This window comes from Vipera ursinii (assembly GCF_947247035.1).
Source record: "Vipera ursinii genome assembly, chromosome: 1".
Classification (NCBI taxonomy): Eukaryota; Metazoa; Chordata; class Lepidosauria; order Squamata; family Viperidae; genus Vipera; species Vipera ursinii.
The window spans coordinates 358641815-358656731 of NC_139512.1; the positions used below are offsets into that span (position 1 = coordinate 358641815).

At 52.3% G+C, this 14917-nt stretch overlaps 1 protein-coding gene across 3 annotated transcripts; it reads left to right on the forward strand.

Moving 5' to 3' along the window:
* Positions 1–777: 777 nt before the first annotated feature.
* ERAL1 (Era like 12S mitochondrial rRNA chaperone 1) lies at positions 778–14300 on the forward strand. Of its 3 annotated transcripts, XM_083379790.1 has the most exons (11): positions 795–993; positions 1174–1236; positions 4726–4853; positions 5519–5596; positions 8177–8223; positions 8535–8596; positions 8793–8905; positions 9693–9938; positions 11826–11975; positions 12064–12144; positions 13699–14300. In XM_083379790.1, the coding sequence occupies exons 1-11, from the start codon at positions 900–902 to the stop codon at positions 13819–13821; spliced, it is 1185 nt and encodes a 394-aa protein (XP_083235916.1). In that variant the 5' UTR covers positions 795–899; the 3' UTR covers positions 13822–14300. The 3 variants fall into 3 exon arrangements, with proteins under 3 accessions (XP_083235917.1, XP_083235915.1, XP_083235916.1); XM_083379789.1 differs by having other exon boundaries at positions 793–1236; XM_083379791.1 differs by lacking the exons at positions 11826–11975; positions 12064–12144; positions 13699–14300 and adding an exon at positions 10520–10798 and having other exon boundaries at positions 778–1236; positions 9693–9942.
* Positions 14301–14917: the final 617 nt, after the last annotated feature.

Sequence of the window (14917 nt, forward strand, 5' to 3'; positions counted from 1 at the left end):
CTGTCGGGTAAAGCACTTTACGTATGCTCAGAGGAACCGGAGGGCAGAGGGGGCTCCAGAGAATGCCCAAGGCCCTTGAAACACTTGCACGAAGGAAACGGTCAGGGCAGAAAAGGGAGATGTAACAGGGTGGAACTCCAAGGCGCTTTGTGCATGCTCAGAGGAACTGGAGAGCAAAGGAGACCACTCAAGCCCTTGAAAGACTTCTACTAAGGCAGGGGTCTTCAAACTTGGCCCTTTTATGACTTGTGGACTTCAACTCCCAGAATTCCTCAGCCAGGCTTGCCTGGCTGAGGAATTCTGGGAGTTGAAGTCCACGAGTCATAAAAGGGCCAAGTTTGAAGACCCCTGTAACTAAGGAAACAAAATATTGCCGCTCAGCTCCACGGAGGTGACAGGGCCGGAAAGCAAAGCCACTCTGCATATGCTCAGAGGAACTGGAGGGCAGCCGGGAGAGGGGTGGGGGCTATAGAGACCGCTGAAGCCGTTCAAGCACTTGCAGCAAGCAAACAAAATTGATCCGCCCAGCTCCATAGAGACCAAAGGGTCTGGAACGTAAAGGCACTCTGCGTATGCCCAGAGGAACTGGGTCTCTGGCCGCCTCCTCCTCCTCCTCCCCCTCCCCACCACGTGAGTCTCTCTCTGCACGCGCGTTCCCAGATCGAGCGGGCCTTCTGCGCATGCTCGGGGAAGGCTTCCACAATGGAAGCGCACAAAAGAAGGAAAAAGTGGCGCCGCCTCTCCTCGACCCTCCGAGGCCCCGCCCCGCTCGGCCCCGCCCCGCTCGGCGCCGTCCACGACGCCTGCGCGGTTTCCCGGGCCGCTCTAGCCGCCGCTCGTCTCTGTGGTGGCTTCCCTCGTGCTCCTACCACAAGGCCTTTCGCGAGGCGAGGGCCAAGATGGCGGCAGTCACCATGGCGACGGCGGTGGTGTCGCTGGGCCGGCGGGCCTTGGGTTTGGCCGTGCGTCGGGCCCGGCTCCTCCCGGGCGCCTCCCCGGGGCTGGAGCAGGCCTCGGCCCGCGCTCTGAGCCTGCGGAACTCGCGGCCACGCCGTGGAAACAGGGAGGAGGGAGGCCGGACCTGCAGCCGTCTCGACCCTCCGCAGCCTCTCTGGGCCGGGCCGGGTCGCCCGCAAAGCTGCGACTCCGCTCTGGATCACCTGGCCGGGATCGCCCCGGGAGAAGCGGCGCCGTCGCTGGGGGGGCCGTCCGCCCCGCCCGCCCCCGCCTTTCCGGGTAGGCCGCGCGCCTGGGAGGGGGCGACACGTGTCCGCAAGGGGGTCCCCGATGAGGACGCCTCGGGTTTGCCCGGCCCGTCTTCGTGCAGGTGGTCCTCGACTTAGGACCTTTCGTTCGGTGACCGTTTGACGTTGCAACAGCACTAAAAATAATACTAATAGAGTTGGAAGGGACCTTGGAGGTCATCTAGTCCAACCCCCTGCTCAGGCAGGAAACCCTATGCCATTTCAGACAAACGGTTGTCCAGTCTCTTCTTAAAAACTTCCAGTGTTGGAGCATTCACCGCTTCTGGAGGCAGGTTGTTAATAATAATAAGTTGGAAGGGACCTTGGAGGTCATCTAGTCCAACCCCCTGCTAAGGCAGGAAACCTTATACCATCTCAGACAAATGGCTGTCCAATCTCTTCTTAAAAACTTCCAGTGATGGAGCATTCACCGCCTCTGGAAGCAAGGAGTTCCACTGGTTAATTGTTCTAGCTGTCAGGAAGTTTCTCCTTAGTTCCAGGTTGCTTCTCTCCTTGGTTAGTTTCCATCCGTCGCTTCTTGTCCTGCCTTCAGGTGCTTTGGAGAAGAGCTTGACTCCCTCTTCTTTGGGGCAGCCCCTGAGATACTGGAAGACTGCTATCCTGTCGCCCCCTCATCCTTCTCTTCATTAAACTAGATGGACCCAATTCCAGCAACCATTCTTCACATGTTTTAACATAAACACCTGCAGGCAGGACAGGAAGCAATGGATGGAAACAAGGAGAGAAGCAGCCTGGAACTAAATTTCCTGACAGTGAGGACAATTAACCAGTGGAACAGCTTGCCACCAGAACTTGTGGGTGCTCCATCACTGGAGGTTTTTAAAAAGAGATTGGACAGCCACTTCTCTGAAAAGTACAGGATCTCGTGGTCGAGCAGTGGGTTGGTCTAGAAGACCTCCATCTCCCTTCCAACCCTATTATTCTATATTTTATGGGTATGGCCATTCTAGAGAAAAGGAAGGACAAGGGGTGACAGGATAGCAGTCTTCCAATATCTCAGGGGCTGCCCCCAAAGAAGAGGGAGTCAAGCTCTTCTCCAAAGCACCTGAAGGCAGGGCAAGAAGCAACGGATGGAAACTAGTCAAGGAGAGAAGCAACCTGGAACTAAGGAGAAACTTCCTGACAGTTAGAACAATTAACCAGTGGAACCACCTGCCTCCAGAAGTGGTGAATGCTCCAACACTGGAGGTTTTTAAGAAGAGACTGGACAACCATTTGCCTGAAATGGTATAGGGCTTCCTGCCTGAGTAGGGGGATGGACTAGATGACCTCCAAGGTCCCTTCCAGCTCTGCTATTCTGCACTCTTGTGTGTTTAAGTGTGTGTACATATATGTATCATAGTTATTATAAAGTTATGTTGTAAACCACCCAGAGTCATTTAGGTCACTTAGGAAATTTAATAAGTAAATAAATGGCCAGTTTGGTTTAGTGGTGAAAGGCACCAGATTAGAAACCAGCAGACGGTGAGTTCTAGTCCTAGTGCTGCCTTATGGCTGAAAGTGAGTGGGTGAATTTGGGCCGGTCCCCCTCTCAGCCCAGCCCACCTCGCAGGGTTGTTCTTGTGGGAAAATAGGAGGAGGAAGACGTGTTGAATATGTCGGCTGCCTTGAGATACTTGTAAAAGTAAGGGTGAGATGTAAATAAAGACACGCTTCCCTGGATTGGGTGTAAATATGCATTTATTTTTGTCATATTTATCTAGTGCATATGGGAGGTCGTTACCCTTTGAGATCTGAAGGCAATGACATTTCATTTTAATGTATGCCAATTAGTGTACAGGGGACGCGGTGGCTCAGTGGGTGAGGACGCTGAGCTTGTTGATCAGAAGGTCGGCAGTTTGGCGGGTCGAATCCCGAGTGCCGCGTAGCAGATTGAGCGCCTGTTACTCGTCCCAGCTTCTGCCAACCTAGCAGTTCGAAAGCACGTAAAAACGCAAGTAGGAAAATAGGGACCACTACGGTGGGAAGGTAACAGCGCTCCGTGCACCTTTGGCGTCTAGTCATGCCGGCCACATGACCACGGAGACGTCCTCGGACAAGCGCTGGCTCTTCGGCTTTGAAACGGAGATGAGCACCGGCCCCTAGAGTCAGAAACGACTAGCACGCGTTTGCGGGGGAACCTTTACCTTTACCTAAATTAGTGTACATTTCAAGTGACAATAAAGTTATTCTATTCTCTTCTATACGCTCGCAGTCGGTGTTGGCAGGGGGGCAGAGGTCGACCGCGAGGCCTCTCGTTTGTGGAGTTCCTCAGGGGTTGGTCCTCTCGCCTCTCCTGTTCAACATCTACATGAAACCGCTGGGTGAGATCATTCGTGGTTTTGGAGTTGGGTATCATCAGTATGCTGATGATACCCAACTTTTCATTTCAACCCCAAACCACCCCAGTGATGCCCTCGACGTGATGTCCCGATGCCTGGAGGCGGTCCGGGTCTGGATGGGGAGGAACAGGCTTCGACTCAACCCCGACAAGACTGAGTGGCTGTGCGTACCGGCATCTCGAGATATTCAGGATATCCCACCCCTCACTATGGGGGGTGAGTTATTACCCCCCGTAGATAGGGCTCGCAACTTGGGAGTCCTCCTAGATTCACAGCTTTCCCTAGAAGACCATATAGTAGCTGTGACTAGGGGGGGCTTCGCCCAGGTTCGCCTGGTGCGCCAGTTGCGGCCCTATCTAGACCGGGATGCCTTACGTACGGTCACTCATGCGCTCGTGACCTCTCGTCTTGACTACTGCAACGCTCTCTACATGGGGCTACCCTTGAAGACCACTCGGAGGCTCCAACTGGTACAGAATGCAGCCGCGAGAGTTGTACTGGGAGTTTCCCGACACTCCCATGTCACACCTTTGCTCCGCGAGCTGCATTGGCTTCCAGTTGTCTTCCGGGTGAGGTTCAAGGTGTTAGTAATGACCTACAAAGCCCTACATGGCATGGGTCCGGAATACCTTGGGGAGCACCTGCGGCCCGCGTCAACTTCCCTCCGCCCAGTACGCTCCCACAGAGAGGGCCTCCTCAGGGTGCCACCGGTCAAAGAATGCCGACTGGTGGCCCCCAGGGGGAGGGCGTTCTCTATGGGTGCACCGGATCTTTGGAACCATTTTCCGGTCGAGCTCCGGATGGCACCTGATCTCCGCTCCTTCCGGCGCGATCTTAAAACCCATCTCTTTGAACAAGCTGGCCTGGCCTGATGGGACGGGGTGGGATTTTATAAATGGATTTTAATTTTCAATCTGTATTAATTTATTATGGGCACTGTTTAATTACTTTTTAATAATTTTTAATTTTTGTAACTTGTTTTTATGTATTGCCCTGTTAACCGCCCTGAGTCCTTCGGGAGAAGGGCGGTATATAAATTAAATTAATAAATAAATAAAAATAAATACCTCCTGAGCTTTGAACGCCGCTTGCCGGGATCCCTCAGAGTGATCCGCTGAACCTTTACACTCTTCCTGCAGGGGAGCATGAGTCCTTGCTGTCCCACCACCCAGATCAGCCGAGCAACCCCAAAGTCTTGAGAGTGGCCATTATCGGGGCTCCCAACGCTGGCAAGTCCACCCTGTCGAACCAGCTGCTGGGGCGGAAGGTAACGGGCTGGGGCTGCGGCTGGGGAAAAAAGGGACGGCCATCCCTCTCGCTTAACAACGGGGACCGCGTCTCCACGGTCAGCCATGAACTTCGCAGCAAAGTCAGTTGGGGAAGCCGGATTCGCTTAGTGAGGGTGTGATTCACTTAACGGCCCTGGCCACAGTGGTGGTTAACCAAACCCAACTTGCTTAACAACGAAAATTCTCCCACTTGTCGTACGTTGAGGACTACAGTAAGAATAAATGCTTCTCTTCGGGTCTTACGATATATAGGTAGACCTCGACTTACGACCGCAATTGAGCCCAAAATTTCTGTTGTTAAGCGAGACATTCGTTAAATGAGTTTTGCCCCGTTTTACAACCTTCTTTGCCCCAGTGAATAGCTGCAACTGATAAGTCACCCGGTTGGGGCTTCCCCCATTGACTTTTGGTGGTCGCAAAAGGGGATCAGGTGACCCCGGGACACTGCAATCGTTATATGCACGAGTCAGTTCCCAAGCATCTGAATTTCGATCACTTGACCACAGGGATGCTGCAAAGGTCGTTAAGTGTGAAAAATGGCCTTAAGTCACTTTTTTTCTGTGCCATTGTAACTTTGGTGACTAAATGAACTGTTGTAAGTTAAGGACTACCTGTAAAACGTTCTGAATTATTTCCTGGACAGATCCTGCCGGTCTCCAGCAAGGTGCACACAACACGGTGCAACGCTCAGGGCGTCATCACAGTCGAGGATACCCAGCTGGTGAGTAGTCGTAACAATCAGGTTTAACTTTTTCTTCCAGGACTGGGAGGTAGGCCTTGGAGACCTTGCCAGCGCTGCCTTGCGTGGAGAATGGTTCCCGTCAGGTTTATTCTTATTTTCAGTTGGCGGGAACAGCGGCAGGCTCGTGACGAATTGTCCCTAGCAAATTGAGTATAAACAGAACCGAATATAGAAATTAAATAGAATAGAATAGAAATTAAAGAATAGAATAGAATAGAAATTATAGAATAGAATAGAATAGAATAGAAATTAAATAAAATAGAATAGAAATTAAATAGAATAGAAATTAAAGAATAGAATAGAAATTAAATAGAATAGAATAGAAATTAAATTAGAATAGAATAGAATAGAATAGAATAGAATAGAATAGAATAGAAGGGTAACATTACATAAACATGACCAAAATAATAATTGTAATAATAATTTAAATATATTTTAATAATTACACATATACCCACATACACAAACATATGTGGGGCTAGACTTTATTTTATTTTATTTTATTTTTATATTGTATTGTTTTTAAATTTTGCCTTGTAAACCGCCCTGAGTCCTTCGGGAGTAGGGCGGTATATAAACCGAATAAATAAATAAATAAATAAATGACCCAGAGAAACAATACAGTGTAGTTAGACTGTGCGTGTGCGTGTGCGTGTGTATACATACATACATACATACATACATACATACATACATGGCAAGAAAAAGGAATCTTGAGAGTTTACTAGGCAGGTGGTGTTTGGGCTGGCTTTAAAAGCTTAAAATCGCTTAATTCAGTGTTTCTCAACTTTGGCAACTTTACGGCGTATGGCTTTTCATTCCCAGAATTCCACTCTGGGAGTTGAAGTCCATACATCGTATAATGTTACCAAGGTTGAGAATCACTGGCTTAATTTATTGAATCCTCTGTGAGCACTCATGTTTATCAGCCTTTCTCAACTGGGTGGCTTGCAGATGTGTCAAGACTACTAAACCTCCATCTTGCTTAAGTCACCCCAGGATTGCGATTCTTACCGGCAATTAGATTTATCTTCTGTTCAGAAACCACCATGGTGGGAAAAAGCTCAAGAACGCAGGCTTCTTTCCCACTTTTCTCTCCGAGCGAACGCCTTCACAGTAAAAGCAGACTGTGAAATTTTAAGAAATTTGTGGAATTAACATTAAAAGCTCCCTCTCTGAGGGAGGTGAAGAAATATGAAATATAAATAAATAAATAAATGAAAAACCCCACACAGTAAAGCAACGTCCAAGAAAGCTTCATTTCTACCAGTACAACTTGATGTATGACTGTAACGGAGCCTGTTCATCGCAGTCTTAAGTCATAAATCATGACCGTTGTAAAGTGGGTCACCCACAGACCAGTCCCAATTTTATGATCTCTTTTGTGGTAGTTGTTCAGTGAATGCCACGGTCCTTAAGTGAATCAGTAGTTCACTATGGCCGGTTTTGCCCAAAAACAGAAGTAAAATACTGGTGCAGTTCCAGTTGCCAGATGCCCAACATGTGTTCACATGGTTGTGAGGAGGGGGACGAGCTGTTGAAACTTCAGAAACAGATTGTAAGTACCCCCGGTCAAGATCTGTCATAACATCGGACATTTTGGGTACTTGGCCACCAGCCAAGGGTTGAAAATGACGGTCGTAAGTCGAGAACAACCTGTATTCGTCCATTTCTATATAGCTAGTCCTCGGCTTATGACCATAATTGAGTCGCAAAATTTCCATTGTTAAGTAATAATAATTCAGATGCTGAAAAAAGACTTTTTAGGTATCTAAAGCAGGGGTCAGCTCCCTTGATGATCCATCACAGTTGGAAGCTACTACACATTGTCCTCGACTTACAACGGTCCCTTAAATTGAGTTACAGTCATTCGTTTAGTGACCATACAAAGGCTCTGGAAAAAGTGACTTAGAACCATTTTTCACATTTACGAGCATTGCAGCATCCCCAGGGTCACGTGATCAAACTTCAGACACTTGGCGACTGGCTCACATTCCTGACGGTCGCGGTGTCCCGGGTTCACGCGATCCCCCCTATGCGGCCTTCTGACAATCAAATTTAATGGAGAAGCCAGATTCCCTTAACAACCCCGTTACTCATTGAACAAGTACAGTGATTCACTTAAGAAAGATTGTAAAATGGAGCAAAACTCGCTTAACTGTTATTCTTGCCAGGTTTTAAACTCCCCTGGATAGTCAGTCGCCGCTGTTTTTGGATCGTGGGGCAGAATCGTGGAAAAGATAATTGGGATTGGAGAGAGGTAGATAGCTGGTCACCCCTTTCTGCCCTTTCCAGGGTCCCCCAGCGGTAAGAAATCAGACGTGGAAGACGGAGCTCGCCTTCCGAACAGCCGCAGTGGCAAACCGCAAGTCTGCAGGGAATGGTTTTACTGCCCAGATTGTCCCTGTCTCCTGAGGGCAATCGGTGTGGCGGTTCATAGCACCCTGGATAGATTGTTCTCTAACACGTTCGTTGTCTTAATTTCCTTTCTGCACCCGGCAAAAGTCAGGAAGATGCTGTCCTGATTTGAACGTACTTAAATTCCTCTTCCCTCCCTAGATTATCCTGGATACCCCTGGCCTCACCACCCCTGCCAAAGGAAAAAGGTAGGATGGGGTCTAGAATGGGGGTGTCCAACCTTGGCAACTTGAAGACTTGTGGACTTCCATTCCCAGAATCCCCCAGCCAACCTCCTTTAAGAGGGGCGGACCTCCACTCCCAGAATCCCCCAGCCAGCCTACTTTAAGAGGGGTGGACTTCTACTCCCAGAATTCCCCAGCCAGCATGGAAATTCCCCTGTCTCAAGTTACCAGGGTTGGACCTCTCTGCTGTAGACAATGGGTTTGTGTGTGTGTGTGTGTGTGTGTGTGTGTGTGTGTGTTAAGTATTCACATTATGACCGACTCTTCCATTTCAGACACAATCTGGAGAAATCCATGCTCTCTGACCCGTTTGACAGCTTGAACGATGCAGATTTAGGTGAGGGCTCGGCCCGCCTTCGTCGGATGCCATTCCCTGGTTCTGCCGCGGTGGTGAGCTGAAGGCGGCAGGGCTGCCACGGGCTTGTGTGCCGCGGGCTTGTGCCACAGATCCCTCCGAATTTCGGTTTGCAGTCCCAGGGGAAAGATGGCTGGCGCCGAGTTCATTTCCTCCTTTCTTCCCCCTGCTCTTAAAGTGCTGGTCCTGGTGGACGTCTCGGATCGCCACACCCGGCACCAGCTCCACCCACAGGTGCTGAGCTGCCTGAAGCAGTTTCCGCAGGTGCCCAGCCTCCTGGTCCTGAACAAGGTGCGTTTGGCTATGACCTAGGCCGGCCTTTCAGGCCTCTGTGGCTGCTGCTGACGGTGAGGACAGTTCACCAGTGGAACAACCTGCCTCTGGAAGTTGTGGGTTCTCCCATCGCTGGAGGCTTTCGAGAAGAGACTGGACAGCCATTTGTCTGGAATGATTTAGGGCAGACATGTCAAACTTGCAAGGTCACGCGACGTATCGGAACTTTTCCCCCATTGCTAGCAATGGTTTCCTCGTGACGCGTCCGGCCGGCAGAGTGACACCCCTGCTTAAACAAGGGGATGGACTAGGAGACCTCAAAATCGAGGACTAGCTATAAATATATATAAACCCTATACCATTACAGACAAATGGTTGTCCAGTCTCTTCTTAAAAACCTCCAGTGTTGGAGCGTTCACCACTTCTGGAGGCAGGTTGTTCCACTGGTTAATTGTCCTCACTGTCGGGAAGTTTCTCCTTAGTTCTAGGTTGCTTCTCTCTTTGATTTGTTTCCATCCATCATTTCATTTCTTCAGGGGACTTTGGAGAATAGGTTGAACACACACACCCACCCCTTTTCTTTATGGCATCCCCTGAGATATTGGGACCCTGCCATCCCGTCCCCCAGGGTCCTTCTTTTCGTTGAACTGGACATCCCCAATTCCGGCCACCGTTCTTCGTCCGTTTTAGCCTCCAGTCATCCCCTGATCCTCTTTGCTGCTCTTCTCTGCACTCTTTCCAGAGTCTCAACACCTTTTTTATATCAAGCAGCTGACTTGATTTCCCTTCTCCTTTCCGGGATCAGGTGGATCTGGTGAAGCGGAAGGGCATTCTCTTGGAGCTGGTGGTCGAGCTCACCGGAGACGCCTTTGGAGGAAAGAAGCTGGGGACCAGGTCTCTGTACCGGCCCCCCAAGAGGGCCCAGAGCACCCCTACAGAGGCCGTGGAGAGCGGGGCCCCGGAGAGCCCCAAGGGCCAGAAAGGCTGGCCGGGCTTCCGGGAGATCTTCATGCTGGCTGCGCTTGAAGAGGAGGAGGTGGACAGGCTGAAGGCACGTGAGTGGCCACCGGGAAGGCTTTGCAAGGCTTGTCCCAAAGGGGACTGGACTGACTAGGTGTTTTCTGTCCCTTGGAGAACGTTTCACTTCTGAACCAAGGAGTTCTTCAGAGAGGGGGGCGGGGGAAGTGTACATAAAGCCCCCGTGGGACAAGCGTGCCCGGATGACGGGGAATCTCCGTGGACGTTTGGTCGAAAGGATTCGTTCCCAGCTTCGCCAGCATTAGACAGAAGCAAGGGTTGGGTGGGGAGAAGAGCAGAAAATATTTCAGCTTAAAAACCGGGTTTCCTTTTGAGTTGGGGGAAATTGCCGGTGTCTGTCATTTGTCGGCTGCCAGTTTGGGAGTGGAGTCACGGCGGCTTTTTCTTAGTTGGGTTTGAAATGCTTCGCCGCTTATTCAAGTAGCTTCTCTACACCAACCTTGGCCACTTTTAAGACCCGTGGACTTCAACTCCCAGAATTCCCCAGCCAGCTCCAACCTTGCTGGCTGGGGAATTCTGGGAGTTGAAGTCCACGGGTCTTAAAAGTGGCCAAGGCTCCCATGACTCAAATTCCACGGCTACTCTTCCCTGCAGGACTGAGAATCTTTGTCGCTCCAGGTAGTCCTCGGACTTACGACCTTTTGCTTCCTGACCGCTTGAAGTGGCCCAGGAGCGTTTTTTCACACTCACGGCTGTAGCAGCCTCCCTGTGGTCACAGGGTCAAAATTCGGCCGCTTGGCAACCGGCATGGCTTTACGACGGTCGCAGCCTCCCAGGGATGTGTGTGTGTGTCTTATGTGTGTGTCACAAGATCCCCTTTTGCAACCTTCTGACGAGCAAAGTCGACGGAGAAGCCAGATTCACTTAACGACCGCATTCTGGACCGGGAGGCCTTATGTACGGTTACTCATGCGCTCGTGACCTCTCGCCTAGACTACTGTAATGCTCTCTACATGGGACTTCCCTTGAAGACTACTCGGAGGCTCCAACTGGTACAGAATGCGGCCGCGAGAGTTGTCTTGGGAGTTTCCCGGTACTCCCATGTTACACCTTTGCTCCGCGAGCTACATTGGTTACCGGTTGTCTTCCGGGTAAGGTTCAAGGTTTTGGTTATGATCTTTAAGTCCCTACATGGCATGGGTCCGCGATACCTCGAGGACCACCTGCTGCCGGCGTCGATTCCCCTCCGCCCTGTGCGCGCCCACAGAGAGGGCCTCCTCAGGGTGCCTCCTGTCAGGGAGTGTCGACTGGTGGCCCCCAGGGGGAGGGCCTTCTCTGTGGGTGCCCCGGCTTTGTGGAACCAACTGCCGGTGGAGCTCCGGACGACATCAGACCTCCGATCCTTCCGTCGCGGGTTGAAGACCCATTTATTTGAACTAGCGGGTCTAGCCTGATGGGGGTACATGGGTTTTTATTGGCTTGTTTTATTCTTGTTTTAACTTGGGCACTGATTTAATTGTTTTTTAATGTTTGTAATGTTTATATTGTTATTTATATTTATGCCCTGTAAACCGCCCTGAGTCCCTTTGGGAGAAGGGCGGTATATAAATCTCAATAAATTAAATTAAATTAAAATTCCTAATTTAACAACCGCAGTGATTCACTTAATGACTGTGGCAAGGGAGGTTGTAAAATGGAGCAAAGCTCAGCTTAGCCACCGTCTCGCCCAGCCAACGGAAATGTCGGGCTGAATTGTGTCCGTAAGCCGAGGACAGGGTGCATACGCAGCCTGTCCAGAGAAGAGATGCTGAAGCAGGCGGAGGAATTCTGAAGCCCTCTGTGCAGCCGGGGTGGGTGGGTGGGAGGAGGGGTGGCAGGAGAGGGAGGGTCAAGGAAGCAAGGGCTGTGCAGGTAGGTCTTCGCTCCAGCAGGTGTGACCCAGGATGCTTTGCGCCCACAGAAATACCTCCTGAAGCAAGCCCAGCCAGGTCCCTGGCAGTACCACAGTGAGGTCCTGACCAGCCAGTCCCCGCAAGATATCTGCGCTAACCTCATCCGGGCCAGACTCCTGGAACACCTGCCCCATGAAGTGCCCTATCTCGTGACCCAGGTGAGCGCCCCCACCCCCTGGCACCCCTATCCCACCCCCGCCCCCTCCTGGCCCAGCGGATCCGTAGTGAAACTCTGGTCTCCTCCAGGAAACAGCCCTTTGGGAAGAGGGTCCCGGCGGGGAGCTCCAGATCGTGCAGAATTTGGTGGTCCCGAAGGAGAGATACCTGGTGAGTGTGCTTGTGTCTGGGGGGGCCTCTCCTCTTGGCGGGGGGGGGCAGGAGGGTGGGGGGATGCGTTTCAGTACCGTTACTTTATTCCATTTCTAGAGCTGCTCTGGGCGGCGGGCAAGTCCAAAAGAGTGGAAACAATCCAAAAGCATTTTTTAAAAAAATAATATAAAGCGCGTCAGAAATAAAGGCAGGTCAGTCCTTCACTTGAAACCACTCCTTTAGTGACTGAAGCCACACTGGTGCTGGAAAAAGGGACTCCTGACCATTTGTCACGCTGAATGACCGTTGCAGCTCCCCCACGGTCACGTCATCAAAATGCTTAGCAAGGGGTTCATATTTATGAGGGTCGCAGCGTCCCCGGGTCAGCCACACGATCCCCTTTTGCGACCTTCTAACGAGCAAAGTCAATGGGGTAAGCCAGATTCACTTAACAACCAGGTCGCTAGTTTGATAAGTGCAGCGATTTACTTAACCACCGTGGCAAGAAAGATCGCGACATGGATCAAAATTCGCTTAATGTCTCGCTTAACAGCTGAAATCTGGGACCCAGTTGTGGCCGAAAGTTGAGAACTTACCAGTAGACCTAGCGCCTGAGATAAAGTAATAGTAAAACCAGGAAATGAGGTCCTTGATGCCTTAAGCCAGAGGTCCCCGGCCTATGGGCCGTGGCCACTACCAGGCCGTGGCCTCTTGGCCACCGGGCCGCATGACTAGCCGGGCAGTGCATGCGTGCTCGCTCCCCTTCGTACCACTGTTGCCATGAGTGTTGCAGTGGCAGTGCCACTAGTACTACGCAGGCGGCGGCGTTGCCACGAACCTTGCACGGGCAGCAGCAGCACCGCAAGCAGTAGGCGGGCGACCGCGTGAGCGTCGCACAGGGGTGATGGCGGAAGCCTCACACCAAGGGTGGCACCTCGGCCTGCAGCACAACCCTCGCACGGGGCAGCAGCAGCGTGATCCTTGCACTGGTGGCAGCATCGCCACAGGACGCAGCGCGAGCCTCACAGGGGGCAGCAGTGGGGCGATCCTTGCATCGGTGATGGCATCGCCGTGAGCCTGGCAGCGGTGGCGCCATAAACCTCACAGGCAGTGGTGTCGCCGTGAGCCTTGTGCTCGTAGCCCTGTTTGCGTAGTGTGCATGCTCACGGCCTGTTTGTGCGCACATGTGTAGCCACGTTCACGTTTGCCCATACACACTTGGCACACCTGCCCCTCCCTCTCCCGCCGGGCCGCCAACCCAGAGAGATTGGAGACCCCTGCCTTAAGTGCTGCAGGCTTGGGAACGCAGCCCAGTTTTAAAAGGGTTGGGGGCTTCCACAGAGGCGGGGGGGAAGGGAAAGGAGGGTGGCAGGCAGGTAGATGGGTGGGAAGGAAGGAAGGAAAGAAAGTAGGGAGGGGACAGAAAAGGGAGGGAGGGAGGGAGGAAGCTGGGAGGCAGGTGGGCAGGAAGGAAGGGGAGGGAGGAGACGGAAAGAGCGAGGGGGGGAGTGGGTGGGTCCTGGTAAAGGGGTGAGGGGCGCACTTGAAGGCTCCTCTCTGCTCCTCCCGCAGAAGATGCTGATCGGCCACCAGGGCCAGGTGATCGGCCGGATCGCCACCGAGGCCGGCTACGACTTGATGGACGCCTTCCTGTGCGAAGTCCAGCTGAAGCTCTCCGTCCAGCTGAAGGAGTGAGCTGTCCCGGGTCCCTCCGGACGCTGCTCCTGTCCGGCCAGAGCGCTACCTGGACTCTGCTGTCCTCGCTCGGACGTTCCCCCCCTCCTCTCCCCCTCCCCCTTGTGCCGGAGATGGTGGCAGAAGCCTGGAGGCGGACGTGGAGCCCCGTCCTTCCCCTCTCGGACACCCCGGGGGTCTTCCCAGAGGACGGGCGGTTGGCGTGCCTTCCCTCCCTGCCGATGGGGCCGTTCGTCAGTCACGTTTTAACTTGGCAAAAGAGATCTGTCCCGCCCCGACGGCCGTTGACGGACACCAGACGTCTGTATCCCAGTAAGGGGGCTGGGTGCCATTTTCACCCGGGGGGGAGCCACGGCCGGGGGTCCTGGGGCTGCCGCTGGGCTGGCCCCACTTGCCTGCTCCGTGGGTAAAGAACGTTCGGATTTGGTTCGTCGGACGGGCCTTTAATTGCAATAAAACGAGGCTCCTGGTCTGAGAAACTGCCTCCTCCTCGGCCGATGCAGGAAGACGGGTGGGGGTGGAAAAAGCAACGCAGGAGAGGCGGCACAGGAAATGCTCGACTTACCTCCGCTCGTTTAGTGACCGTTCCAAGTTACAACGACCAAGTTACAGTGACCATTTTTAGCACGACCGCTGCAGCATTTCCCCCCCCCCAGTCACCTGATCAAAATTCAAACACTCGGCAGCTGTCTCGTATTTATGACGGTCACAGTGTCCCCGGGCGGGTGTCACACGATCCCCTTTTGCGACCTTTTCTGACCAGCAAAATCAATGGGGCAATCCAGATTCGCTTAACGACCACGTTGCTCACTTAAAAGCTGCCGGGGATTCGCTTCACAAATTCGGAGGGGGGGAAAATATGGGGCAAAACTCATATAAGCCACTGTCTCGCTTAGCAACGGGACATTTCAGGTGCCCGTAGCCCTCGACTTAACGACCGCGACTGAGGCCCAAAATTTCTGCCGGTAAGCAAGACGCTTGAGTTTTGCTCCAATTTGCGACCTTTCCCGCCAGAGTTATTAAGTGAATCCCTGCAGTTCACAGTTGTTAAGCGAACCTGGCTTCCCCCGTAGACCCTGCTTGTCAGGAGGTCGCA

Coding starts and splice junctions, on each gene's coding strand:
- ERAL1 (XM_083379789.1), top strand. CDS start 900: ATGGCGGCAGTCACCATGGCGACGGCGGTGGTGTCGCTGGGCCGGCGG. Junction 1,237..4,725: donor GCCCGCCCCCGCCTTTCCGG/GTAGGCCGCGCG, acceptor CTCTTCCTGCAG/GGGAGCATGAGTCCTTGCTG. Junction 9,939..11,825: donor AGGAGGTGGACAGGCTGAAG/GCACGTGAGTGG, acceptor TTGCGCCCACAG/AAATACCTCCTGAAGCAAGC.